The 27285-nt window shown below is 56.8% G+C and overlaps 2 protein-coding genes across 2 annotated transcripts in view; one reads left to right on the forward strand and one right to left on the reverse strand.

Moving 5' to 3' along the window:
- Window positions 1–9784, forward strand: part of LOC133352361 (uncharacterized) — a gene marked incomplete at its 3' end in the record, with an annotated part of 92146 nt that extends 82362 nt beyond the window's left edge. The window contains exon 2 of the mRNA XM_061567957.1: window positions 9323–9784. Within this exon, the coding sequence (XP_061423941.1) occupies window positions 9323–9784 (462 nt within the window). The remainder of the gene's footprint in view (window positions 1–9322) is intronic.
- A 1220-nt stretch (window positions 9785–11004) lies between these two features.
- LOC133352362 (uncharacterized) overlaps window positions 11005–27285 on the reverse strand; it is a 60696-nt gene continuing 44415 nt past the window's right edge. The window contains exons 2-4 of the mRNA XM_061567958.1: window positions 19745–21011; window positions 13077–13158; window positions 11005–11104 (exon numbers count right to left, since the gene is read on the reverse strand). Coding sequence (XP_061423942.1) covers window positions 11005–11104; window positions 13077–13158; window positions 19745–21011 — 1449 coding nt within the window. The remainder of the gene's footprint in view (window positions 11105–13076; window positions 13159–19744; window positions 21012–27285) is intronic.

The following is a 27285-nucleotide window of genomic DNA, read 5'->3' on the forward strand; positions in this document are numbered from 1 at the left end:
CATATACACCCATCCACCCACCCATCCATCCACTCACCCACTCTCTTACCCATCCACTCACCCACTCTCTTACCCATCCGCTCACCCACCCACTCACCCACCCACCAACACACCCACTCACTCACCCACTCACTTATTCATTCATCCACCCACCTACTCACCCACCAACTCCCCCAATCACCCACCCATTCACTCACTCACCCATCCACGCGGCCAATCACCCACCAACCCACCCGACCACTCGCCACACTGCATACCACCTCAATTCTGTTCATATTCTTATGTTTTTTCGGTAAAGTCACGTAGGTAAAAAAATTAAAATTAATTAATCAATTCTCACTCTTCTTCCCCTCGCACTGCCCCACTCTGGAATCCTCCCCACTCCCATCATCATCGCCTCTCCCCTCCCAACCGACCCCCCCCCTCCCCCTCCCCAGGTCTCACACCAAGCAGCCTCGCTCAACTCTCTCCTACCCACCATTGGAACCTCATTTGCCAGTAAAAAATATGATAATTGGGGGTAAAAAAACAATTATCATATGTTTTACTGGCAAATGAGGTACCAATGGTGTATATGCTTACCCCGAGCTCTCATACTCTGATGGTGCATTGTCTTTGAGTTGTGCGCCTTTTGGCGTCATCTGGTCCAACCCATGTGAGATTAGGCTCTAAGGAAAGCTGTCTCGGGTGTGGACCAATCAACTTCAAGGACAGTGCACACATTATCAGAGTTATGTTTTTTGTTTGCATTATGACTGCAGGCATTGTGGTCTATGCAAACATGACTCCTTGTAAAAAAGGTGTCAGATTTGTTGCCAGATAGAAGGGTAAAAAACCAATTGTCTCTCCTACCCCTTGGATCTTCGGCGGGGCTGTTTGTTGCTGGTCGCTTGGCGTTGTAGGCCCTATGACTTGGCAGCTGCGTGCTAGGGGGGCACGGGGACGCGGGTTCGGAGCGCTCTAACAGGATCAAATGAATCCGTGGCAGAATGAGTGATGAATTTCGATTTAAAGCTTTCGTGACTGCAGGGATTCATCTTCTTGGTTCTTTCGGTAAAGTCACGTAGAAGGGAAGTAATAAAATAATAAAATAAAACATAATAAAATAATTCTCACGACGTTTCGGCCACAACGCAAGCAGCCGTCCTCAGGTGTCTCCCCGATAGACCTGGTCTTCACCTGAGGACGACTGCTTGCGTTGTGGCCGATCGGTCGTGAGAATTATTTTATTATGTTTTATTTGTATTATTTTATTACTTCCCTTCTACGTGACTTTACCGAAAGAACCAAGAAGATGAGTGATGGATTATGTTAATGGCGAAGGAAGCCAATCAGCGTCAAGGAGCGGTCTAATATCGGCTTTTTTAGATCCACAAATCGTGTAATTAGATCGAGAAATCACGGTGCTATCCACAAATCGTTGGCTTCGATCCAAAAATTATGTGATAGGAATCACTTTAACGATTTGTAAATTTGTATTTAACTCATGCTCGATCCATGCTCGAACACATTGGCATATGCATTCAAAATATAATTTATCGGTCGATTCCCGTTTAATTGAGCGCTGAACTGTTCAAAACACGTCGTTTTCCGTTCCAGTATTCCTTACAGGGGCAAAGCCGCGCAGCGCGACTCACGACCTCCTCTCGATACCAAGATCCAGGATGGTCATCGTGTCTACGCGCCGCTTCTCGGTGGCAGCCCCAACAGTCTGGAACGATATCCCTCTGCACATTCGCAGCATCACCTCAATCGCCTCCTTCAAGAGACACTTAAAAACTCACCTCTACAATCATGCTTTTGAACGAATCTGAGCTTGGCTCCGCGCCTCTGAGTTGCGGCCACTACGTCTGCAAATTTGCGCGCGTTACAAATTGTACTATTATTATTATTAAATGACTCCATATATGGGCCTAAATCATTAACATAATTTATCATTCATTCTGTCGCGGATTAACTTTATCCTGTTAAAGCGCGACGGCGCGGGTGGTCAGCAGCCGTGGCCCTACAGGCGCGCCGCATGCACCGTGGATGTGATTAATAACGAATAACACATCATTATTATTATATCTACTGGACCTTTTTCTTCCAGTATCAAAGTATGAAAAATAAGATTAGCTTTTACCCTTTCTGGCAATAAAACAGGGGGTGTTAAGACGGCCAAACACCACATATACACAGCTATTGCAAGGCAAGCCTGCAACACATTCCTGCGGAGGGAGCTGGTAGGAACGTTGGGTTGCTCGGTCAATGGCCAGGGTCAACGGCGTCGTGGTGTATTCCGCAAATATGGCCGACTGTGAGGGCGGGCACAAGCCGGCGTGAGTAGGTTAAACGTTGAGTTTTATAAGGGCACCACGGGGTGACCAGCCCCTCCCCACCCAGCCCCACCCTCCCCACCCAGCCCCTCCCCACCCTCCCCACCCAGCTCCTCCCCACCCTCCCCACCCAGCCCCTCCCCACCCTCCCCTCCCCACCCAGCCCCACCCACACTCCCCACCCAACCCCTCCCCACCCACCCATCCCCACCCAGCCACACCCTCCCCATCCAGCCCCTCCCTGCACGACGGACTGACGGACACAAAAATCCCCTGTGGGCTGGTGTAACCAGGAGGTTCCTACCAGTATAAACCACACACGTGTCTTTGGCTAGACATGCAGACGAACACGCTCTGATCATAATAATGATGCGTGCATTGAATGGCCTACAATTTTGAAACTGGCACAAAGGTCTCGTAGATATTACATTTGAAGAACAAGAATAGGTTTCACCCTTTCTGGCAATAAAACAGGAGGCGTTCAGATGTTTCAAACACCAAATAAAAATCTTTTGCAAGGAATTGAGTAACAGCATTAACCACACGTGCTTTAAAAAATGCTATCTCTGCTGCAGGCAGTTTCAAAGACAATGCATACATTAGTATCGGAACATGTTTAGTTTGCATGTTTACCACAAGAAAGGGTAAAAACGCATTCTTATGTTTCATATGTAATCAACAATTATGGGCATATCTACGGGACTTTTTTGCCAGTTTCAAAATTACGAGAGAAAAAAAAAATCTTAGAATATACTTGACCCTTTTCGGCAATAAAAATGCAAGTATCGGACCATTTGGTGTTCACTTTTCGGCGTTGTGTCTCTGGTCTGACACTGGTGCAGAGACTTGGCCATTAGATGAGTTTGCTGGCTCTGTGTTGTAGGCCAATCAATGCACGCATTATTATTACACTGGTCAAAAAAAAAATTCTGGCCTGGACTTTTGCAGCTGTTTTAAACTAATTTCAGGGTGCTGATTGCAAATCTGATCTCAGATTTGCTCTATCACATCTAATTTTATGCTATCGGCATACCCGATTTTACCCGAAATTAACTCTGTCACTTATGATTGCAAGTTGTTGCGAGTCAGTGACTGCTTTAGTGTTAAAATATGGTGCTGTATTGTTAGGATAGTGTGTTTATAATATCATTTTATGTAGATATCCACATTTATTTGATATTTTTCTTCTGCAGTTTTTATTGAAAATGCAATATTTGATATCTCAAAAACCTGATGTGATAGACAAAAACTGATGCCATATTTGGAATCAGCACCCCAAAATGACCTTGAAACCGTTGGAATACCTTATTCCAGAAAAAGTTTGTTGACCAGTGTTATTATCAGAGCGTGTTCGTTTGCATGCACAGCCACAGACACGTGCGTGGTTAATGCAGGCTTGCCTTGCAATAGCTGCGTATTTTTGGTGTTTGGACGTCTTAACACCCCCTGTTTTATTGCCAGAAACGGTAAAGCCTACTCTGATCTATATTTAATAATGATTAGAATGTTAATAATTTAATAATTTCCGTAACAACTTTACTTATTTATCCAGGAGATTCATGCCGAGTCGTCAGGACTCTTGATCAGAACTCCGCTGCTGCTGCTGCTGCCACATCGTGTGTTTAGTTATTAAAGATGTTTACAGCCGATGAATGACGAGTGGTCGTGTTCATTATTCACGTGGGGGGAGGGGGGGGAGACCGGAGCACCCGGAGACAACCCACGCCTTGCGAGAGGGGGCAACGCTCTATCCCCCCACCCCCCCACTCGTACAGATGGAATGAACAGATGTCGATTAGTCGACACGGCTCCTCCTCGACATCCACCCACCACGGGAAGGGAGTTCCAGGCGATCTGTGTGTGATCCACCAAACCCCACCCCCCACTGCTGCCCACACACAGCGCTGGGTTCCTACAATGGGCAGTCACGTGCAGCGTGGCCACCACCACCACAACCACCACCACAACGACCATCACCACCACCACCACCACCACCACAACCACCACCACAACCACCACCACAACAACCACCACCATAATCACCACCACTAATACCACCACCACCACAACAACCACCACCACAACCACAACCACCACCACCACAACCACCACAACCACCACCACCACAACCACCATCACCACCACAATCACCATCACCACAACCACCATCACCACACCCACCACCACAACCACCACCACCACAACCACCACCACCACAACAACGACTGTCAGCGAGCAGCAGCAGCACCTACGAAGGCCGGCACTGTGGCACGTGACGGGGGTGGGCGTGGCCAGCCCCACGCCGGGCCGCCTTTGTCTCCCCTAGTAGCGGTGCTTTACAACTCGCACCCAGGGCACTCGTTTGTGCCTGGGTCGACCTTCGGGGCCGTGAGCCGTGCGTTCGCCTGGGAGTGACGAGATGACAGCGGGTGGGTGGGACAGCCGATTGCCTGGGGGCGACACGGCCCACACACGGGCCTCTAAGCCGTGCGATCCAACCACCCCCCCAGCCACCACCACCACGGGGGAGCTGCACATCAAAGGGAGGCGGCGTGGTTCATCCTGCTGACAAGGACTGGGGGCGCAAGCTTCTGCGTGGCCCGCGTCCAGGGGGAGGGAGCCGGGGTAGTTGGGGGGGAGGGGGGGGGCCTGCACCGCTCCTTGGCGCCACCGAAGTTGGCGCGGTGAGACTCCCTCGTGGGGTGCCCCCCCCGCCCGCCGCCCCCCCCCTCATCCCCGCACCCCATCCGAGCGGAGGCCGTGTCTGTCCCCCTGCCCAGACCGGCGACACGAGGAATTCAATTCCGTCACCGGCCCCCCGCTCACGTCCTCCGTCCAATGCTTTCACCCCCAGCCCACCACGTGTCTCCGTAGCCCGGCGTCTGCGCCCCCCACCCTGCCCGTGGAGCCCCCCCGGGGCAGTTGCACCGCCTGCGCACTCGCCAGATTCCGCGTCCAATTCCCTTCCCCCCCCCCCCCCACGAGTCTCAACTTCGCCCACCGCGCTCCTCGCTCGACGGATTGACCCCGAACTTGACCCCCGTCCCGACACGCTGACTACCCCTCCCCCCAACCCCTCCCCCCAACCCCTCCCCCCAACGCCTCCCCCCAACGCCTCCCCCCAACCCCTCACCCCAACCCCTCCCCCCAACCCCTCCCCCCAACGCCTCCCCCCAACCCCTCCCCCCCAACCCCCCCAACACATCCCCCCAACCCCTCCCCCAACCCCTCCCCCCTACCCCTCCCCCCAACCCCTCCCCCCAACCCCTCCCCCAACCCCCCCAACCCCTCCCCCCAACCCCCCCAACCCCTTCCCCCAACCCCTCCCCCCAACCCCTCCCCCCAACGCCTCCCCCCAACCCCTCCCCCCAACCCCTCCCCCCAACCCCTCCCCCCAACCCCTCCCCCCAACGCCTCCCCCCAACCCCTCCCCCAACCCCTCCCCCCAACCCCTCCCCCCAACGCCTCCCCCCAACCCCTCCCCCCCAACCCCCCCAACACATCCCCCCAACCCCTCCCCCCAACCCCTCCCCCCTACCCCTCCCCCCAACCCCTCCCCCCAACCCCTCCCCCCAACCCCCCCCAACCCCCCTCCCCCCAACCCCTCCCCCCAACCCCTCCCCCCAACCCCTCCCCCCAACCCCTCCCCCCAACGCCTCCCCCCAACCCCTCCCCCCAACCCCTCCCCCCAACCCCTCCCCCCAACCCCTCCCCCCAACGCCTCCCCCCAACCCCTCCCCCCAACCCCTCCCCCCAACCCCTCCCCCCAACGCCTCCCCCCAACCCCTCCCCCCCAACCCCCCCAACACATCCCCCAACCCCTCCCCCCAACCCCTCCCCCCTACCCCTCCCCCCAACCCCTCCCCCCAACCCCTCCCCCCAACCCCCCCAACCCCTCCCCCAACCCCTCCCCCCAACCCCTCCCCCCAACCCCTCCCCCCAACCCCTCCCCCAAACCCCTCCCCCCAACCCCTCCCCCCCAACCCCTCCCCCCAACCCCCCCCCAACACCTCCCAACGCCTCCCCCCAACCCCTCCCCCCAACCCCTCCCCCCAACCCCTCCACCCAACGCCTCCCCCCAACCCCTCCCCCCAACCCCTCCCCCCAACGCCTCCCCCAAACCCCTCCCCCCAACCCCTCCCCCCAACCCCTCCCCCCAACCCCCCTCCCCAAACCCTCCCTCCAACACCTCCCAACGCCTCCCCCCAACCCCTCCCCCCAACCCCTCCCCCCAACCCCTCCCCCCAACCCCTCCCCCCAACCCCTCCCCCCAACCCCTCCCCCCAACACCTCCCAACGCCTCCCCCCAACCCCTCCCCCCAACCCCTCCCCCCAACCCCTCCCCCCAACGCCTCCCCCCAACCCCTCCCCCAACCCCTCCCCCCAACGCCTCCCAACGCCTCCCCCCAACCCCTCCCCCCAACCCCTCCCCCCAACACCTCCCAACGCCTCCCCCCAACCCCTCCCCCCAACCCCTCCCCCCAACGCCTCCCCCCAACCCCTCCCCCCAACCCCTCCCCCCAACGCCTCCCAACGCCTCCCCCCAACCCCTCCCCCCAACCCCTCCCCCCAACACCTCCCAACGCCTCCCCCCAACCCCTCCCCCCAACCCCTCCCCCAACCCCTCCCCCCAACGCCTCCCCCCAACCCCTCCCCCCAACCCCTCCCCCCAACCCCTCCCAACGCCTCCCCCCAACCCCTCCCCCCAACCCCTCCCCCCAACGCCTCCCCCCAACCCCTCCCCCCAACACCTCCCCCCAACCCCTCCCCCCAACCCCTCCCCCCAACCCCCCCAACCCATCCCCCCAACCCCTCCCCCCAACCCCTCCCCCCAACCCCTCCCCCCAACCCCTCCCCCCAACACCTCCCAACGCCTCCCCCCAACCCCTCCCCCCAACCCCTCCCCCCAACCCCTCCCTCCAACGCCTCCCCCCAACCCCTCCCCCCCAACCCCCCCAACACATCCCCCAACCCCTCCCCCCAACCCCTCCCCCCTACCCCTCCCCCCAACCCCTCCCCCCAACCCCTCCCCCCAACCCCCCCAACCCCTCCCCCCAACCCCTCCCCCCAACCACTCCCCCAACCCCTCCCCCCAACCCCTCCCCCCAACCCCTCCCCCCAACCCCTCCCCCCCAACCCCACCCCCCAACCCCCCCAACCCCTCCCCCCAACCCTCCCCCCAACCCCTCCCCCCAACCCCTCCCCCCAACCCCTCCCCCCAACCCCTCCCCCCCAACCCCTCCCCCCAACCCCCCCCCCAACCCCTCCCCCCAACACCTCCCAACGCCTCCCCCCAACCCCTCCCCCCAACCCCTCCCCCCATCCCCTCCCCCCAACGCCTCCCCCCAACCCCTCCCCCCAAACCCCTCCCCCCAACGCCTCCCCCCAATCCCTCCCCCCAACCCCTCCCCCCAACCCCTCCCCCCAACCCCCCCCCCAACCCCTCCCCCCAACACCTCCCAACGCCTCCCCCCAACCCCTCCCCCCAACCCCTCCCCCCAACCCCTCCCCCCAACCCCTCCCCCCAACCCCCCCCCCAACCCCTCCCCCCAACACCTCCCAACGCCTCCCCCCAACCCCTCCCCCCAACCCCCCTCCCCAAACCCTCCCTCCAACACCTCCCAACGCCTCCCCCCAACCCCTCCCCCCAACCCCTCCCCCCAACCCCTCCCCCCAACCCCTCCCCCCAACCCCTCCCCCCAACCCCTCCCCCCAACACCTCCCAACGCCTCCCCCCAACCCCTCCCCCCAACCCCTCCCCCCAACCTTCCCCCCAACGCCTCCCCCCAACCCCTCCCCCCAACCCCTCCCCCCAACGCCTCCCAACGCCTCCCCCCAACCCCTCCCCCCAACACCTCCCAACGCCTCCCCCCAACCCCTCCCCCCAACCCCTCCCCCCAACCCCTCCCCCCAACGCCTCCCCCCAACTCCCCCCCCAACCCCTCCCCCCAACACCTCCCAACGCCTCCCCCCAACCCCTCCCCCCAACCCCCCTCCCCAAACCCTCCCTCCAACACCTCCCAACGCCTCCCCCCAACCCCTCCCCCCAACCCCTCCCCCCAACCCCTCCCCCCAACCCCTCCCCCCAACCCCTCCCCCCAACCCCTCCCCCCAACACCTCCCAACGCCTCCCCCCAACCCCTCCCCCCAACCCCTCCCCCAACCCCTCCCCCCAACCCCTCCACCCAACGCCTCCCCCCAACCCCTCCCCCAACCCCTCCCCCCAACGCCTCCCCCAAACCCCTCCCCCCAACCCCTCCCCCCAACCCCTCCCCCCAACCCCCCTCCCCAAACCCTCCCTCCAACACCTCCCAACGCCTCCCCCCAACCCCTCCCCCCAACCCCTCCCCCCAACCCCTCCCCCCAACCCCTCCCCCCAACCCCTCCCCCCAACCCCTCCCCCCAACACCTCCCAACGCCTCCCCCCAACCCCTCCCCCCAACCCCTCCCCCCAACCCCTCCCCCCAACGCCTCCCCCCAACCCCTCCCCCCAACCCCTCCCCCCAACGCCTCCCAACGCCTCCCCCCAACCCCTCCCCCCAACCCCTCCCCCCAACACCTCCCAACGCCTCCCCCCAACCCCTCCCCCCAACGCCTCCCCCCAACGCCTCCCCCCCAACCCCTCCCCCCAACCCCTCCCCCCAACACCTCCCAACGCCTCCCCCCAACCCCTCCCCCCAACCCCTCCCCCCAACCCCTCCCCCCAACGCCTCCCCCCAACCCCTCCCCCCAACCCCTCCCCCCAACCCCTCCCAACGCCTCCCCCCAACCCCTCCCCCCAACCCCTCCCCCCAACGCCTCCCCCCAACCCCTCCCCCCAACACCTCCCCCCAACCCCTCCCCCCAACCCCTCCCCCCAACCCCCCCAACCCATCCCCCCAACCCCTCCCCCCAACCCCTCCCCCCAACCCCTCCCCCCAACCCCTCCCCCCAACACCTCCCAACGCCTCCCCCCAACCCCTCCCCCCAACCCCTCCCCCCAACCCCTCCCTCCAACGCCTCCCCCCAACCCCTCCCCCCCAACCCCCCCAACACATCCCCCAACCCCTCCCCCCAACCCCTCCCCCCTACCCCTCCCCCCAACCCCTCCCCCCAACCCCTCCCCCCAACCCCCCCAACCCCTCCCCCCAACCCCTCCCCCCAACCACTCCCCCCAACCCCTCCCCCCAACCCCTCCCCCCAACCCCTCCCCCCAACCCCTCCCCCCAACCCCACCCCCCAACCCCCCCAACCCCTCCCCCCAACCCCTCCCCCCAACCCCTCCCCCCAACCCCTCCCCCCAACCCCTCCCCCCAACCCCTCCCCCCCAACCCCTCCCCCCAACCCCCCCCCCAACCCCTCCCCCCAACACCTCCCAACGCCTCCCCCCAACCCCTCCCCCCAACCCCTCCCCCCATCCCCTCCCCCCAACGCCTCCCCCCACCCCTCCCCCCAAACCCCTCCCCCCAACGCCTCCCCCCAATCCCTCCCCCCAACCCCTCCCCCAACCCCTCCCCCCAACCCCCCCCCCAACCCCTCCCCCCAACACCTCCCAACGCCTCCCCCCAACCCCTCCCCCCAACCCCTCCCCCCAACCCCTCCCCCCAACCCCTCCCCCCAACCCCCCCCCCAACCCCTCCCCCCAACACCTCCCAACGCCTCCCCCCAACCCCTCCCCCCAACCCCTCCCCCCAACCCCTCCCCCCAACGCCTCCCCCAACCCCTCCCCCCAACCCCTCCCCCCAACGCCTCCCAACGCCTCCCCCCAACCCCTCCCCCCAACCCCTCCCCCCAACACCTCCCAACGCCTCCCCCCAACCCCTCCCCCCAACCCCTCCCCCCAACACCCCCCAACGCCTCCCCCCAACCCCTCCCCCCAACACCTCCCAACGCCTCCCCCCAACCCCTCCCCCCAACCCCTCCCCCCAACACCCCCCAACGCCTCCCCCCAACCCCTCCCCCCAACCCCTCCCCCCAACACCTCCCAACGCCTCCCCCCAACCCCTCCCCCCAACACCTCCCCCCAACCCCTCCCCCCAACCCCCCCAACCCATCCCCCCAACCCCTCCCCCCAACCCCTCCCCCCAACCCCTCCCCCCAACACCTCCCAACGCCTCCCCCCAACCCCTCCCCCCCAACCCCTCCCCCCAACACCTCCCAACGCCTCCCCCCAACCCCTCCCCCCAACCCCTCCCCCCAACCCCTCCCCCCAACGCCTCCCCCCAACCCCTCCCCCCAACCCCTCCCCCCAACCCCTCCCAACGCCTCCCCCCAACCCCTCCCCCAACACCTCCCCCCAACCCCTCCCCCCAACCCCTCCCCCCAACCCCCCCAACCCATCCCCCCAACCCCTCCCCCCAACCCCTCCCCCCAACCCCTCCCCCCAACCCCTCCCCCCAACACCTCCCAACGCCTCCCCCCAACCCCTCCCCCCCAACCCCTCCCCCCAACCCCTCCCCCCAACCCCTCCCCCCCAACCCCCCCCCCCCCCGCCCCAGTTGCGGGTGACCTAAAATCCCACGATCACCGACTCCACTGCGGGTCGCGGCTTTCAAGCGCACGCACAGACGCGCGCGCGCTCAGCGAGTGAACAACAATCATCATCAGCAGCAGCAACAATGGCATCATCATCAGCAGCAGCAGCAACATCATCATCGTCGGCATCATCGCAGGCAGTGGCTAAAAGTCTGGATTCGAACGGAGCCTCTCAGCGTCGCCAGCTCAGGCGCGACCACTCCGTGTGAGGTGGAGGGAGGACGCGGAGCCTCCACCCCGTCTCCCACTCGGCGTGCGGGGCGATTCGGGAGCTGTTGGCGAGCGGTTCGGGAGCGGTTCGGGAGCGGTTTGGGAGCGGTCAAAGGGCGGTTTGGGAGCGGTTTGGGAGCGGTCGAGGGGTGGTTCGGGAGCGGTTTGGGAGCGGTCGAGGGGTGGTTCGGGAGCGGTTTGGGAGCGGTTCGGGAGCGGGTTGGGAGCGGTCGAGGGCGGTTTGGGAGCGGTCGAGGAGCGGTTCGGGAGCGGTTTGGGAGCGGTCGAGGGGTGGTTCGGGAGCGGTTTGGGAGCGGTCGAGGGGTGGTTCGGGAGCGGTTTGGGAGCGGTTCGGGAGCGGGTTGGGAGCGGTCGAGGGCGGTTTGGGAGCGGTCGAGGAGCGGTTCGGGAGCGGTTTGGGAGCGGTCGAGGGGTGGTTCGGGAGCGGTTTGGGAGCGGTCGAGGGGTGGTTCGGGAGCGGTTTGGGAACGGTTCGGGAGCGGGTTGGGAGCGGTCGAGGGCGGTTTGGGAGCGGTCGAGGAGCGGTTCGGGAGCGGTTCGGGAGCGGTGGAGGGCGGTTTGGGAGCGGGTTGAGATCGGTTCGGTAGCGCTCGAGGAGCGGTTTGTAATCTTTTTTGGAGCGGTTTGTAATCTTTTTTGGAGCGGTTTGGGTGCGGAGGGAGTTGAGGGAGATGAGTCGCGGGTCAAGGAACCTTCGAGGAAGGGGGCTTGAGGGAGAACACGAGAGCTGGGGACGCGTGAAGAAATAAAGACTCCCAACAAAGACCCCTAACGAATAAGGACTCCTAATTGTTGGTGTCACTACGCGTGCACACATACGGGACATACGGACGGACGCAAGGCAGGAGGCAGAATCGCAGCAGCTTCTGACGAGCCTCCGGGTGGCAGTGAGGACAGAGCCCAGGCGTGAGTGCCTCCGAGGTCCTGACGCGATGTTCGTGGACCCTCCTCCACCCGACGCAGACAATCGTTTGCACGAAGTCGTCTCGTCATTAGAGGCCGACCGAAATTCGGTTTTGGTTTCGGGGGCCGAAAGTTGGCAAATGGCCTCTTTCGGCATAGTTTTGGTTTCGGCCGAAAGTACATTTTTATTTTTCGGTATGGTTTCGTTTTCAGCGAAAACAAAAAATTCAGTTTCGATCGGCCTCTACTCATCATGGACAAACGGTGGCCACATGCATTTGCTGCCTCCAGCAGCAGGAGCAGCAGCAGCAGGGCGCCAACCGTAGTTGGTGATGTTGCAGAGAGCGATCTGACAGCGTCTTAGAAACGGGTAGTCTGACGTTTTGCTCTCACGGCCATCACCAGTGTTGCGCGTGCCCTCCTGGCACCCGAGCATCGGGTCGTCTGTTTCTGCGCCTCTACGGGGATTCCAGGTCGTCTCCTATTTACAGCCCTGTGTGGGAATTCCATGTTATTATGGCGGGGGCCGAGTCTGTCCTGAGCTGGGGAGGGAGAGGCTGGGTGGCTCACAGTGCCAGCACCCGAGGTTCGATTACAGCTCTCAGCAGCAGCAGCAGCAACAACAACAAACATCAAAGTCACATTATTTTTTGCCATGCCCAGTACCTGTGTTCAGCCCTGAGCTGGTAAAGTAAATTCCACATTCAAATTGCGGGGGCAAGAGGAGGCTGAGTCAACCAGCCCCAACCAGGATGTGAACTTGGGACCTGTGATTGCGAGCCGCTCGCTACACCGCTGAGCAGCCGCTTGCCCCTTGCCCCTCCCCCTTGGCCTTTTCCCTTTGCCCTCTTGCCCCTTGCCCCACCCCCTTGGCCCTTGCCCTTTGCCCCTTGCCCCTCCCCCTTTGCCCTTTGCCCTCTTGCCTCTTGCCCCACCCTCTTGGCCCTTGCCCTTTGCCCCTTGCCCCCTTACCCCACCCCCTTGGCCCTTGGCTCTTGCCCTTTGCCCTTTGCCCCTTGCCCCACCCCCTTGGCCCTTGCCCTTTGCACCTTGCCCCACCCCCTCGGCCCTTGCCCTTTGCCCCTGCCCCGAGGTGCTTCTCTTTCTCACCGGATACGCAGAGCCAGGGAGGCGACGAGCGCGATGCTGAGAACGACAGCGACGAGGGCGATGCTCTGCCGCGATGTGAGGCCTGTGGATTACAACAACCATCACCATCATCACCAGTACCACCACCATCATCATCACCACCATCATCATCATCACCACCATCATTATCACCACCACCATCACCATCATCACCAGTACAACCATCATCATCATCACCACCACCATCATCATCACCAGTACCACCATCATCATCACCATCATCACCAGTACCACCATCATCACCACCACTATCATCACCAACATCATCACCACCATCAACACTACCACCATAATCACCATCATCATCATCATCACCAGTACCACCATCATCATCACCATTACCACCACCACCACTATCATCACCAACATCATCACCACCATCATCACTACCACCATAATCACCATCATCATCATCACCAGTACCACCATCATCATCGCCAGTACCACCATTATCATCACCACCACCACTAGCATCACCAATATCATCACCACCATCATCACCATCATTATCATCATCACCAACATCATCACCACCATCATCATCATCACCACCACCATCACCATCATTATCATCATCACCACCATTATCATCATCACCATCATCACCAGTACCACCATCATCATCACCAGTACCACCATCATCACCAGTACCACCATCATCACCACCACTATGATCATCACCACCATTATCATCATCACCACCACCACCACCATCATTATCATCATCACCACCATAATCATCATCACCACCACCACTATCATCACCAACATCACCACCATCATCACCATCATTATCATCATCACCATTATCACCACCACCACCACCATTATCATCACCAACAGCATCATCACCATCATCATCACCATCATTATCATCATCACCACCACCACCACCATCATTTTCATCATCACCAACATCATCACCACCACCATTATCACCATCATCACCACCAACCACCATTATGATGTTGATGGTGGGTGATGGTGACGATGATGGTTGTGATGATGATGGTTGTGATGATGATGGTTGTGATGATGATGGTTGTGATGATGATGATTAAACATCCACGCTACGGTGCTCACGACACACGGGGGCCTGCCCGATCCAGAACGCGAACTCGGGCTGCAGCTCATGGCACTGCCAAAACCTCGACCCCCTCCCCACCTCCTTCGGATCTCAACCCCCTGCAACCCGAAGTTGCCTGCAAGGCTCTTCTCGTGCCGTTTTACTTGGCGGTGGCAGCAAGCAGAAGGCAGCAGCAGCGACGGCGAGGGAGGACTTTTCATCCGGTTGATTGTAATCTCCATGATGTGTTTTACAGGCACCGTCGATTTGCGGTTGGATTGCCTCAAGCTTTTGTGAGCTCCGAGAAACTGAGAGAGGAGGGGGGAGGGGATCCGAGCTCGAAAACCGAACGCGTTCGCAAACACCCCCCCCGCACCAACCCTACCCCCCACCAACCCTACCCCCCACCAACCCTACCCCCCACCTACCCACACCCCACCCAGCCACCCGGCCAGCCACCGACCCCTTCGCCGCTCTTAACGTGGCAGCGAAATCGCCGCCACTCGAATCAACGCCAAGAACAGCAGCATCGCCGGCATCGTCATCATCATCACCATAATCGGCAATCCACCCTCCATATAATGCTGATGATGTACATGCATCATCAGCATTAGAGTTCATCAGCATCATCACCCGTGCCTGTGAAGCCATCCACAATGTATTCATCCACCAGATGAGCTTCAAACCACGTGATGACCTTCAACCACGTGATGAGCATCAACCACGTGATGAGCATCAACCACGTGATGAGCTTCAACCACGTGATGAGCTTCAACCACATGATGAGCATCAACCACGTGATGAGCTTCAACCACGTGATGAGCATCAACCACGTGATGAGCATCAACCACGTGATGAGCTTCAACCACGTGATGAACTTCATCCACGTGATGAACTTCAACCACGTGATGAACTTCAACCACGTGATGAGCTTCAACCACGTGATGAGCTTCAACCACGTGATGAACTTCAACCACGTGATGAACTTCAACCACGTGATGAGCTTCAACCACGTGATGAACTTCAACCATGGGAGGAGCGTCGACCACTACCGTGTCGCTCTCGGGCGGAATGCTCACCACTGCAACGCTCACCACCATGACGCTCGCCACCATGACGCTTGCCACCACGACGCTCGCCACCGCGATGCTCTCCACCGCTACGGCCGCCATGGCTACACTCTCTACCACGATGCTCTAATGCGATGCTCTCCAATGCTACACTCGCCAACACTCCGGTCACTACCAAGACACTCACTACTGCGACGTTCGCTACCATGACGCTCGCTGCCACGGCGCTCTCCAACGCGAAGCTTGCCACCGCAACGCTCTCTACCGTGATGCTTCACACCGTACCGCTCTCAATCGTGACTATCGCCACAACCACGCTCTCCATTGCGACGCTGTTTACTGCGACATTTGCCACGGCGACGTTCTCCACCACGACGCTCGCCACCGCCACGCTCTCTACCGCGACACTGCTGCGCTCGCTATCACTGTGACGACGCTCGACACTGCGATGCTTTCCACCGCCACGCTCGCTACTGGGATGCTCGCCGTCGCGATGCTCTCCACCGCCATGCTCTCCACTGTGATGCTCGCCACTAGAACGCTCCCGACTGCGATGTTCACCACCGCAATGCTTTCTACCGCGACGCTCTCTACCGCGACGCATTCCACCACGACACTTTCCAATGCGACGCTTTCCACCATGATGCTCTGCAAAGCGATGCTCGCCACCGCAACACTCTCCACTGCAACACTTTCTACCGCGAAGCTTGCCACCGCATCGCCCTCAACGGTGACCATCGCCACAGCGACGCTCTCCATTGTGATGCTCACCACCGCAACGCTCTCCACCATGACGCTCACCACTGCGACGCTCACTACCGCAACGCTCTCCACTGCGGCACTCTCTCCACTGCGTCACATTCTACCGCGAAGCTTGCCACCGCACCACCCTCAACGGTGACCATCTCCACCATGACGCTCTCCATTGTGACGCTCTCTACTGTGACGTTTTGCACCGGGACGCTCTCTACGGCGACACTCATTGCCACAACGCTCGCCGCCATGATGCTCACTACCGCGACGCTCTCCACCACGACACTCGCCACCGCAACTCTCTCCACCTCCACGCACGCTACCACGACGCTCACCAGCGCGACGTTCACCACCGCAATGCTCTTTACCACCACGATCTCCACCACGACGCTCGCCACTGCGGCGCCCACTCCCGCAGTGCTCGCCACTGCGGCACTCTCTACCGCGAACTTTTCCACCACGAACGCTTGCCACCGCCAAGCTCTCTGCCATGATGCTCTCCTCGCCGATGCTCGCTTCCGTGACACTCGCCACGGCAACGCTCTCTACCGCGATGACGCTCTGCACTGTGACACTGTCCCCCACCATGCTAGCCACCGTGATGCTTGTCACCGTGACTCTCTCTAATGCGACGCTCTCCAACGCGACGCTCAACACTGCAATGCTCGCCACCACAGCGCTCGCCACGGCGACACTCACCGCGGCGATGCTCTCCACCACCACCACCACCACAATACTCGCCACCGCGACGCTGTCCTTCGCTATGCTCGCCACCGCAATGCTCTCTACAGCCACGCTGCCTACTGAGACGCTTGCCACAGCGACGCTCTCCACCACGACGCTCTCTACCGCGACTCTCTCCAAACTGACGCTAGCTACATCGACGTTCGCTACGCGATGGTCAGAACTGTGACACTCTCTACCGCGACACTGGACACAGCAACGCTCTCCTCTACGACGCTCACCAACGCGATGCTTTCTACCGCGACACTCACCGCAATGATGTTCTCCACACCAACGCTAGCTACCGTGACGCTTGCTACCAATACGCTCGCCACCGCAATGATTGCCAGTGCAACGACCTCCACCACGACGCTCTCCACCGTGACGCTGTCCCCTGCCATGCTCTCCACCGTGACGCTCTTCAATGCGACACTTGCTACCGCGACACTCTCTACCACGACGCCCGCTACCGTAAGATTGTAAGTAACGTATAATGTACCATGTGTAGTGTACCCTGTGTAGTGTATAGTGTACTATTCGAGTTCTGCTCCCTCCGTGCTACGATCTGCTGTTGAAATGCAGACCTCTACCCACCCGTGTTCGTCACTTATTGCAATGCCTCGCACATGGTTGCGCTGCAGATCTGCTCCGTTCTTCTTCCGCCCTATCTCCACATGATCACAGAAGAGCGCCTTCATCGCCACACTGCTGCTGTTGTCAATTATCGATCAAAACACTGCACCAGGGATCCTAAAATTTGCATTGATCAACACACTCTTCATAGACAACAAGAGGGCTCTGATCCATGATCTGATCAATGTTTGTGGACTCGACATATCGACCATTCCAGAAACTTGGCTCGCGACCCGTATGCTACGTGGCACGTTGTGAAAGGTCTGCTGCACTCCAGCCACCCATTAACTAATCAATTAGAATCTGTGCCCAGTACTTGTGACGTTCTTCATCAATAGAATAGTGACAATAAAGACGAAGGGTTTTCACCTGAAGGCAATGCATTCTCCCCGTCTGCCATCAGAGTTTGATCAACTGGCAGAGGTGTCGATGTTCATCGCACGGCTGCCAAATAAGACAGTGGTGCACCACGACATCCACATGTCTCAAATCGTGCTCGGACGTTGCTTGCGCCGCTGATTGTCCACCTGGCAAATATTTTGTTGAGCGAGGGCTCTTTCCCAGATCGGTTAAAAATAGCGCGGGTAACACCGGTCCTGAAAAGAGTTGCCTTGATCCGTAGTTACTCCGTAAACTATCTACCCAATCTCAAACCCGTGTTTGATTTCAAAGGTCATCGAGCACCTTTTTCACATCGTTGCGATGAGCAGATTCAACCTTTTGGAGTCGGCGTACTAAAGTCCCACAGCACTGAGACGGCTCTACGAAAGATCACTGGTGACCTCTACAAGATCACTGATGACCTCTACAAGATCACGGATGACCTCTACAAGATCACTGATGACCTCTACAAGATCACGGATGACCTCTACAAGATCACTGATGACCTCTACAAGACCACGGATGACCTCTACAAGATCACTGATGACCTCTACAAGATCACGGATGGCCTCTACAAGACCACGGATGACCTCTACAAGACCACGGATGACCTCTACAAGATCACTGATGACCTCTACAAGACCACGGATGACCTCTACAAGATCACGGATGACCTCTACAAGATCACAGATGACCTCTACAAGACCACGGATGACCTCTACAAGATCACGGATGACCTCTACAAGATCACGGATGACTGCTGTGCCGCAGCATTGGTAGTCCTCGATCTCTCAGCCGCCTTCGACACCATCGACCATGAGATACCCATCGGGTGGCTAAGGTCAAAGTTCGGTGTATCAGGTATGACACTGGGGTCAATTGAGTCGTACCTACGTGGTCCATCACAGTTCGTCAAGCTGAGTGATGGACAGTCATCGTCTGTGCCGTGCCTAGTCATTCTCGGGCCCTTCCTATTTTCAACAAATGTCTCTCCGATGGCCGATGTCATCTCATCGCATGAAATCAAGTTGCATTACTATGCTGATGATACACAATTGTACACCGCAGTGAAGTCAAAGTTAGATACCGAGAGCCTCATAACCTCGGAGATTGCACGCGAGTGGTGCACGTGTGGTTTGCACCAAACGAAACGCAGCTTAACCCAGAACAATTCTGAGGTTCTGCTGGTTGGCACTCTGGCTCAGGCGAGACAAACTGTTGGAGAATCGGGCGTAGCAGTCGCAGACTCCAGGATTCAGATTTATACTCATCTACAGAGCCCCGGCACCATACTCCAACAGAATTTGTCATTTGATCGCCACGTACAAAAGTCGTGCAATGTTCATGTCAGTGCTCTGCGACACATTCGACCACCATTGAGTCGTGACATAGCCAACACGATGGCATGTAGGATAGTATCGATGAGGCTCGATGATTGCAACTCATTACTATACGGGACATTTGGCAAAAATGTTACCAAGCTGCAGCACGTGTCGTGACGGGTACTGCAAAACCCGACCGTGTCTGTCCAGTGCTCTCAGAGCTGCATTGGCTTGCAGTGGCCGAAAAAATCATTGTAAGGTCGCACTCATTACACACAGAGTGCTTGCCACAAATTAACCACAATACGTTGCTGATCTCATTAAGGACCATAAACCATCACGCAAATTCCGGTTATCATCGCCGTGGTTTTTGGATAGTCATCCATGTCAATTGCCACTGATGTTGGCTGTGATCAATGCACTTCTACGGCCGCTCTTCCTTGTGATATTAGCAAGGCACTGTATATATGCACGTTCAAATCATATATATTGACGAACTAATTTCTCTAGAGCAGCTTTTAGTGCTCAGTTTGTTGTCCTTACCCCGCACACCTCCTATGATCACTGTGGGCTACGTACGGTGCGGAAGAAGTTCAACATACATACATACTGACTCACCCACCCACCCACCCACCCACTCGCTCGCTCGCTCGTACGACCACCGTCCCTGCCGCCACCCACCTCCCCCCTCCATGTACCCGGCGCCCGCCCGGCTCGGCTGCTCCACACGCCTCGTTCCGGCCCCAGGCTCCTGGGTCCCCTTCACGGCGCCCGACGGGGTCACGGACGACGACGACGACGACGCCGCCGCGATCGTCCACGCAGGCGACAGTGTCGGCGACGAGGCGGACGACGAGGTGGACGACGAGGAGGTGGACGAGTAAGGCGCCGTGGTGTAGAGAGAGCGGACCCTGTCCTCCGTCGCCCAGCCCGAAGTGGGACTCAGAGTCGGGACCATCGGCAGTCTCCGCCAGGTTTCCTGCGTGGGCTGGAGCCGCCACCGGGGCCCCGGATACGGAGCGCGATGCGTGATCTCCTCATCGGGCAGCGTTGGCCCCCACACGATGGACCAGTTGAAGCCGCTAAAGTTCGCACCCCGATCCTCGGAATACGAGCCGGCGTCGGCGTCTGGGGGGTCGTGGGGAGCATAGGGGCCCGGTTGAGGGGGGCCTTCTTCCGCACCCCAGCGTTTGGGGGGCTGCCACGGCGCCAGGGTGCTGGACGGCCGAGCTGGAAGCCACGAGAAGGGGGCCTGGCGCCTCGCGCGCCTCCCGCGGTGATTGTGGAGACCGTGGTGGTGACGGTGGTGGTGGTGGTGGTGGAGACGATGGTGGTGATGGCGGTGGTGGTGGTGGCGATGATGGCGATGATGATGGTGGTGGGTTTGATTGGGGTAGTTAGTCATTGAGTTGGAAGCATTTTGGTGGTGGTGGGGCTGGTGATGATTCTGATGACGATGGTGGTGGTGGTAATGATGATGATAAAGTGTTGCATTTTGGTATTTTGTATAAAAACTGTTATTTAGGTGGTGATGGTGGTGCTGAAATCTGCTTTGATTGCAATGCTGATAATGATTACAGTGATTATGATAATGTTGCTGATGGCGACGATGGTGATGATGATGATGACTACACCGACAACGATGACGATGTTGCTGCTGCTGCTGACGATGGTGAAGAGGAGAAGGAGACCCCATCACTGATCCGGCCTTCTCTCCATCTCCCACGCCCGCTCCCACTGCGTCTGCGCGTATCTCCTCTCTCGATCCGCATTCAGAGCCACGTTCCATTGCAGCTGCGGGTTGGATCCCCGGTGCGGGTCGCTCCTCGCCTCCGGAGGAGCGACACTCCGAGCGTGGGGCCCCCGGGGCGCAGAGGAGGGCGAGGAGGAGGAGGAAGAGGAGGGACTGGGCCCAAGAATGAGCCCTCGACCGCCACCGGGTACCCATCTGTAAAGTACACGAATCATCAGAATTATCAACAATTGCATCATCATCATCATCCGGATTGCCTTCATAACTCACATCATCAACGTCGAGTGAAAACTCGGGTACGGGACCCTGGGTAGCCGACCAGGCATCATTCAACACCTTCAAGTTTCAAGTTTCATTTATTAGGTTTTGCCCTGTGAGCCATTTGGCTCTTGAATCGGGTGCAACCGCAACAAACAAAAAAACTAAAACATGAACAAGAAAACATCTTAAAGTGACTATGTGCAAACAGAAAATCCAAGAAAAGACAGCAAAATATTGCAGAAAAAGCACCGTACACCAACACTGTGTGCAAAAATCCCAGTGGGATGCAAGTCAAACAACAACAACCACAAGACAACTTAGATTAAGGCCATCAGTCTAACTCTGTACTACAACAAACAAACATGGCCAAACCGAAAAACTTTTCAAAAATCACCAAAATAAAGCCATAAAAGCAATGAAACCGTGATCATAGGAACTGTGACCGAATTTTCACAATAAACGACGTAAACAACATGTACTACCAAACTCTGCAGCCATAGCTGGCTGCATGAGTCACTCCACAACAGCAGGAGCATCAGTCGTAGTGTCAACATTTTTCAATGCACCTTTAAGATCAGCACACCTGACAGCAGATGCATTCAATGGAGTTGCATTAAACATGCAACCCATGCGATTGACCGCACAGAAAACCCACTGTGGTAGTCTCCGCTCCTTCAACAGAGGAGGAGGAACAGCGACACGACACGAACTCTCTCTTTCTCTCTCTGCTGATGCCCTCTCGTCGTGGCAGCAGCAGTGGCAGCAGTAGCAGCAGCAGTGGCAGCAGCAGTGGCAGCAGCAGTGGCAGCAGCAGTGGCAGCAGCAGTGGCAGCACCTCCACGTGGACATTTAGCTCCTGAACGTACTGCTGCCATTCGCAATAATTGAGTACTCTGTGGGCAATGTTAGTCTATGGGCAATGTTAGCCTATGGGCAATGTTACACTATGTTAGTCTATGGGCAATGTTAGTCTATGTTAGTCTATGGGCAATGTTAGTTTATGGGCAATGTTACTCTATGTTAGTCTATGGGCAATGTTAGTCTATGTTAGTCTATGGGCAATGTTAGTCTATGGGCAATGTTACACTATGTTAGTCTATGGGCAATGTTAGTCTATGTTAGTCTATGGGCAATGTTAGTCTATGGGCAATGTTACTCTATGTTAGTCTATGGGCAATGTTAGTCTATGTTAGTCTATGGGCAATGTTAGTCTATGCTAGCCTATGGGCAATGTTAGTCTATGGGCAATGTTACTCTATGTTAGTCTATGGGCAATGTTAGTCTATGTTAGTCTATGGGCAATGTTAGTCTATGGGCAATGTTAGTATATGGGCAATGTTAGTCTATGGCAGTCTATTGGCAATGTAAATCTAAGGGAAATGTTACTCTATGTTAGTCTATGGGCAATGTTAGTCTATGTTAGTCTACGGGCAATGTTAGTCTATGGGCAATGTTAGTCTATGTTAGTCTACGGGCAATGTTAGTCTATGGGCAATGTTAGTCTATGGGCAATGTTAGCCTATGTTAGTCTACGGGCAATGTTAAGTCTATGGACCATATCGTGAACCCATTGTGGTCTTCGCTTCTTCAATGGAGGAGGAGGAGGGGAGGGAGAGCGACACGACACGAACTCTGTCTGTGCTGCAGTCCTCTCGTCGTTGCCAGCAGCAGCAGCAGCATCATCAGACCTCGACATTGGCACCCAGCTCCTGAACGTATCGCCATCCGCAATAAGATAGAGACCCACAGACATAGATACAGATACGTAGTGACCCACAGAGACACACAGAGACCCATAGAGACTCAACGAGCACCATGGAGATTAGTTCAAGACAAGCCAAAGTCGTGCCATTGTGCAAATGCAACCCAAAGCGACGGATGAGGAGGAGGAGGAAGAGGAGGAAGAGCGACACGAACGAACTCTCTCTCGTCGTGGAGAGTAAACCCCCAGCGTTTGCATCTGGCTCCTGAACCTCACCGCTGCTGCCATCGTGCGCGGGAGTAGAATGGTGAAACCACCTGACTCTGAGTGTAACAGGAGGCTTTCTCGACCATTATTATACATAATAAAGGTTATTTTTTTTTGGGGGGGGGGGGTGGGTTAAATCGCATGAATGTAACTGTGTCGTAAAAACTCGCCACCACCCGACACAGCCAATCGGTAAAGTTTGTCACGGTAGTTCAGCACACACACACACACAACGGATCACGACACAACATTTACAGCCACCAGCAGCAGCAGCATAGTCAGACGACGGCCGGAGTTGTCTCTTCATCCACACTCGATGATTCGGGCGAAGCTAAACGGAACGTTGTGTTTTACGTTTCTGAAAATTGTTTTTTTACCCTTCTATCTGGCAACAAAACTGACACCTTTTTTACAAGGAGTCATGTTTGCATAGACCACAATACCTGCAGTCATAATGCAAACAAAAAACATAACTCTGATAATGTATGCACTGTCCTTGAAGTTGATTGGTCCACACCCGAGACAGCTTTCCTTAGAGCCTAGTCTCACATGGGTTGGACCAGATGACGCCAAAAGGCGCACAACTCAAAGACAATGCACCATCAGACTATGAGAGCTCGGGGTAAGCATTTACACCATTGGTACCTCATTTGCCAGTCGAAAAATATGATAATTGGTTTGTACCCTTTTATCTGGCAACTAAACTGACACCTTTATTACGTTTCTGTTCCACACCACCAAGTTGACCTCTGAGTCTGTGCGGGGGTTTGGCGGGGGGGGGGGGGGGCACGCTGGCAATGTGGCGACTGCCCCATCGCCCCCTCCCGTGTGACCTCGCAACCAATCAGCGGGCCTCTGGGCGCGATGACGTCACAATCAACTCCTTCTCCGCGTGTGATTGGTTGTGGCCACCCCCTCTGCCGTTAACCAGCAGCGCCGCCATATTTCCCGACCGCGTCTGGGTCTGACATCTCGGTTCCCGTGGTAACGTTATTGTTTTTTTGTTATTGTTTATCTACGTTAACATTCCGCTTTAGTTTCACCGAGGAAAGCCTCAACTCAGTATATCGAGACACTTTATTCGAGAGGGTCCGAGCCCTGTTGCTGTTGTTGGGGGCCGTCCATAAATGACGTCACGCGATTTTGGACGATTTTTGACCCCCCCCCTCGTCACACGGCGTCACAAAAAGTCAGACCCCCCCCCCCCTCAAATATGACGTCACAAAGCTCTGCCCCCCCCCCCTCCAAAAATAAAACATGCTTCAAATCGCTTTAAACTATTGTCATTGTAGTGCGTATTTAATGTGGCGCTGCACTCTGATGTTGTAGGAGAAAACATTTATTAAAAAGTCTATTTAATTAAGTAGAACCGCTAGAACGTGTTGTCTATATTTATTTAAAGTTGCGGATTTTGATGTGTGACGTCACATTTCTCAAACTCCCCCCCCCCTCAAGATTTGAAGCTTTCGTGACTGCAAGGATTCATACTCTTTGGTCTTTTCGGTAAAGTTACGTAGGTAAAAAATAAAATGAAATTAATAAAAATCTGGCTGTGACGGTCCCACCTGATGACGGAGACTTGTGTTGCCTCCGAAACGTCGTGATTTGTATAATTTTATTTTTATTAATTTATTTTTAATTTTTTACCTACGTGACATTACCGAAAAAACCAAAGAGTAGCCCCCCAACCTCGTCACACATCGTCACAAGTGTCTGACCCCCCCCCCCAGGTGCGTGACGTCATTTATGGTGTGGGTGTGATTTTGGCCGATGCCAGTTCCATGGTGAGTGTGGGTTTAGCTACGACGAGCGGTGGTGTCGCGGTCACCGCGTCGTGCTGTGAACCCGGCGACCCGAGTTCGATTCCCGCTGACGGCCAACACCCAGTGACGACTATCTGAACCGGTCATGGGCCTCTCCTAGGTCGACTCAGCCTCAAATGAGTACTTGGTGCGGTGTGTAAACATCGCCACTGGGGAGACAAAGGTGGTGTGCGTTTGTCCACCCATCCCGTCGTGCTCGCTAACAGCACTTGCCCCAACAGTCCTTCAATGCTATACGGGGGATCTTTGTTTAAATATATCCGTCCCGAGTCACCAGGCCGAGGAGCGGTGGCGCAGCGGTTGTCGCCCATCACTCACAGCGCATCGACACCCGGCCGGGCTCAGGTTTGAGTCTCGGTCACGGTCAACATCAGCGGCGAGTGACGTACGAATCGCTGCTCCCCCCCCCGTAGCTGCTCCCACCCCCTGTCGCCTGTCTTATTAAAGGGGGAGGGGTGGGGGAGGGGGAGGGTGGGCAGGGGGAGGGGAGGGGGGTGCAATGAGCCTCGCCGCTCCCCCTCCGCTCGTTCCTCGCTTTGGCGGGGTAATCCGGGCGCCGCGGGCGGAGACAAAACGTGAGCCGGGTCGGGTGGGGGGGAGGAGGAGGAGGGAGGAGGAGGGAGGAGGAGGATGAGCAGGAGAATAGGGAGAAAGACGAGGAGGAGGGGGGGGGGCGAGGACGATGAGGAGGAGGAAAAAGGGAGGAAGACGAGGGGTAGGAGGGGAGGAGGAGGAGGCGGGAGGTAAAATGATATCATGGGGAAATTAGGGGAGGAGGAGAAGGGATTTGGGGAGGTGTGTGCTGTGTGGAAGCAGAGGGCAGCAGAGGTGGGTGGGGTGAGAGGGGAATATGATGATGGACCCTGTGTCTGGGTGTGACGGTGAGGGATATTGTCGATGACGAGTCGGCCTGCGGCTCTCTCAGCGCTCCTGGGAGGTGTGGGACCGCGTGCCCAAGATGGTCACTGCAGCTGCATGGGCCACAATCCTGGACATCAGCCCTTACCCCTCAGCGTCACAGGAGGAGGAGGGAGGGAGGGGGGGACGATGCCAGTGATGATTAAATTCCCGCTTGCAACTTTCATCAGCGAGCTGAGACCAGGCCACTGTGGATTCGAATGGGGGTCCTGGATGAACGCCCACCACCGGAGTGTAAGAACGGCGGGTGCATTGAACAGATGACAAGCACTAATAGGGTTTTTACCCTTTTTTCTGGCAACAAAAACTGACACATTTTGCAAGGAATCATGTTTACATTAACCACAATACTTGCAGTCAAATGCAAACTAAAAACAATACTCTGATAATGTATGCATTGTCTTTGAAACTGATTGGTCCACACCAGAGACAGACTAGGCTCTAAAGAAAGCTGTCTCTGGTGTGGACCAATCAGTTTCAACGACAATGCATAAATTGATAATTGGTTCTTTACCCTTCTATCTGGCAACAAAACTGACACCTTTTTGCAAGGAGTCATGTTTGCATAGACCGCAATACCTGCAGTCATAATACAAACAAAAGAACATAACTCTGATAATGTGCACTGTCCTTGAAGTTGATTGGTCCACACCCGAGACAGCTTTCCTTCGAGCCTAGTCTCATATGGGTTGACGCCTTTTGGCGTCATCTGGTCCAACCCATATGAGACTAGGCTCGAAGGAAAGCTGTCTCGGGTGTGGACCAATCAACTTCAAGGACAGTGCACATTATCAGAGTTATGTTCTTTTGTTTGTATTATGACTGCAGGTATTGCGGTCTATGCAAACATGACTCCTTGCAAAAAGGTGTCAGTTTTGTTGCCAGATAGAAGGGTAAAGAACCAATTATCATATTTTTACTGGCAAATGAGGTCCCCATAGTGTGAATGCATAAATTATCAGAGTATTGTTTTTTGTTTGCATTTGACTGCAAGTATTGTGGTTAATGTAAGCATGATTCCTTGCAAAAAGGTGTCAGTTTTTGTTGCCAGAAAAAAGGGGAAAAACCCTATTAGTATATTTTGGTACTGGCAAAGGAGGTCCCATGATGTAGATGACAAGCAGTTGGGTCAGTGCGTAGATCAGATCCACGTGGTGGATCCTGTGTGTCAGGGACACGGGACCGCATCCGCTTTGCTCCGTCAGTGCGAATGTTCTCAGCACGGCAGGTGGCGCATCTGCCAGGAGCGAGCCTGCGACATATTCTAGATTTGAAGCTTTTGTGACTGCAAGGATTCATATTGTTAGGTTTTTTAGGTAAAGTCACGTAGGTCAAAAATAAAATTAATAAAAGTAAAATAAAAATAAAATACAAATCACGACGTTTCGGAGGCAACACAAGCTTCCGTCTTCAGGTGGAACCGTCAACGAACGATTGCTGTATCAAGTAAATGATATGCTTGCTGTATCAAGTAAATTATACGCTTGCTGTATCAAGT

This window comes from Lethenteron reissneri, chromosome 40 (genome assembly GCF_015708825.2).
Source record: "Lethenteron reissneri isolate LAM-NWPU_2019-01 chromosome 40, ASM1570882v1, whole genome shotgun sequence".
In the NCBI taxonomy this organism is placed as follows: Eukaryota; Metazoa; Chordata; class Hyperoartia; order Petromyzontiformes; family Petromyzontidae; genus Lethenteron; species Lethenteron reissneri.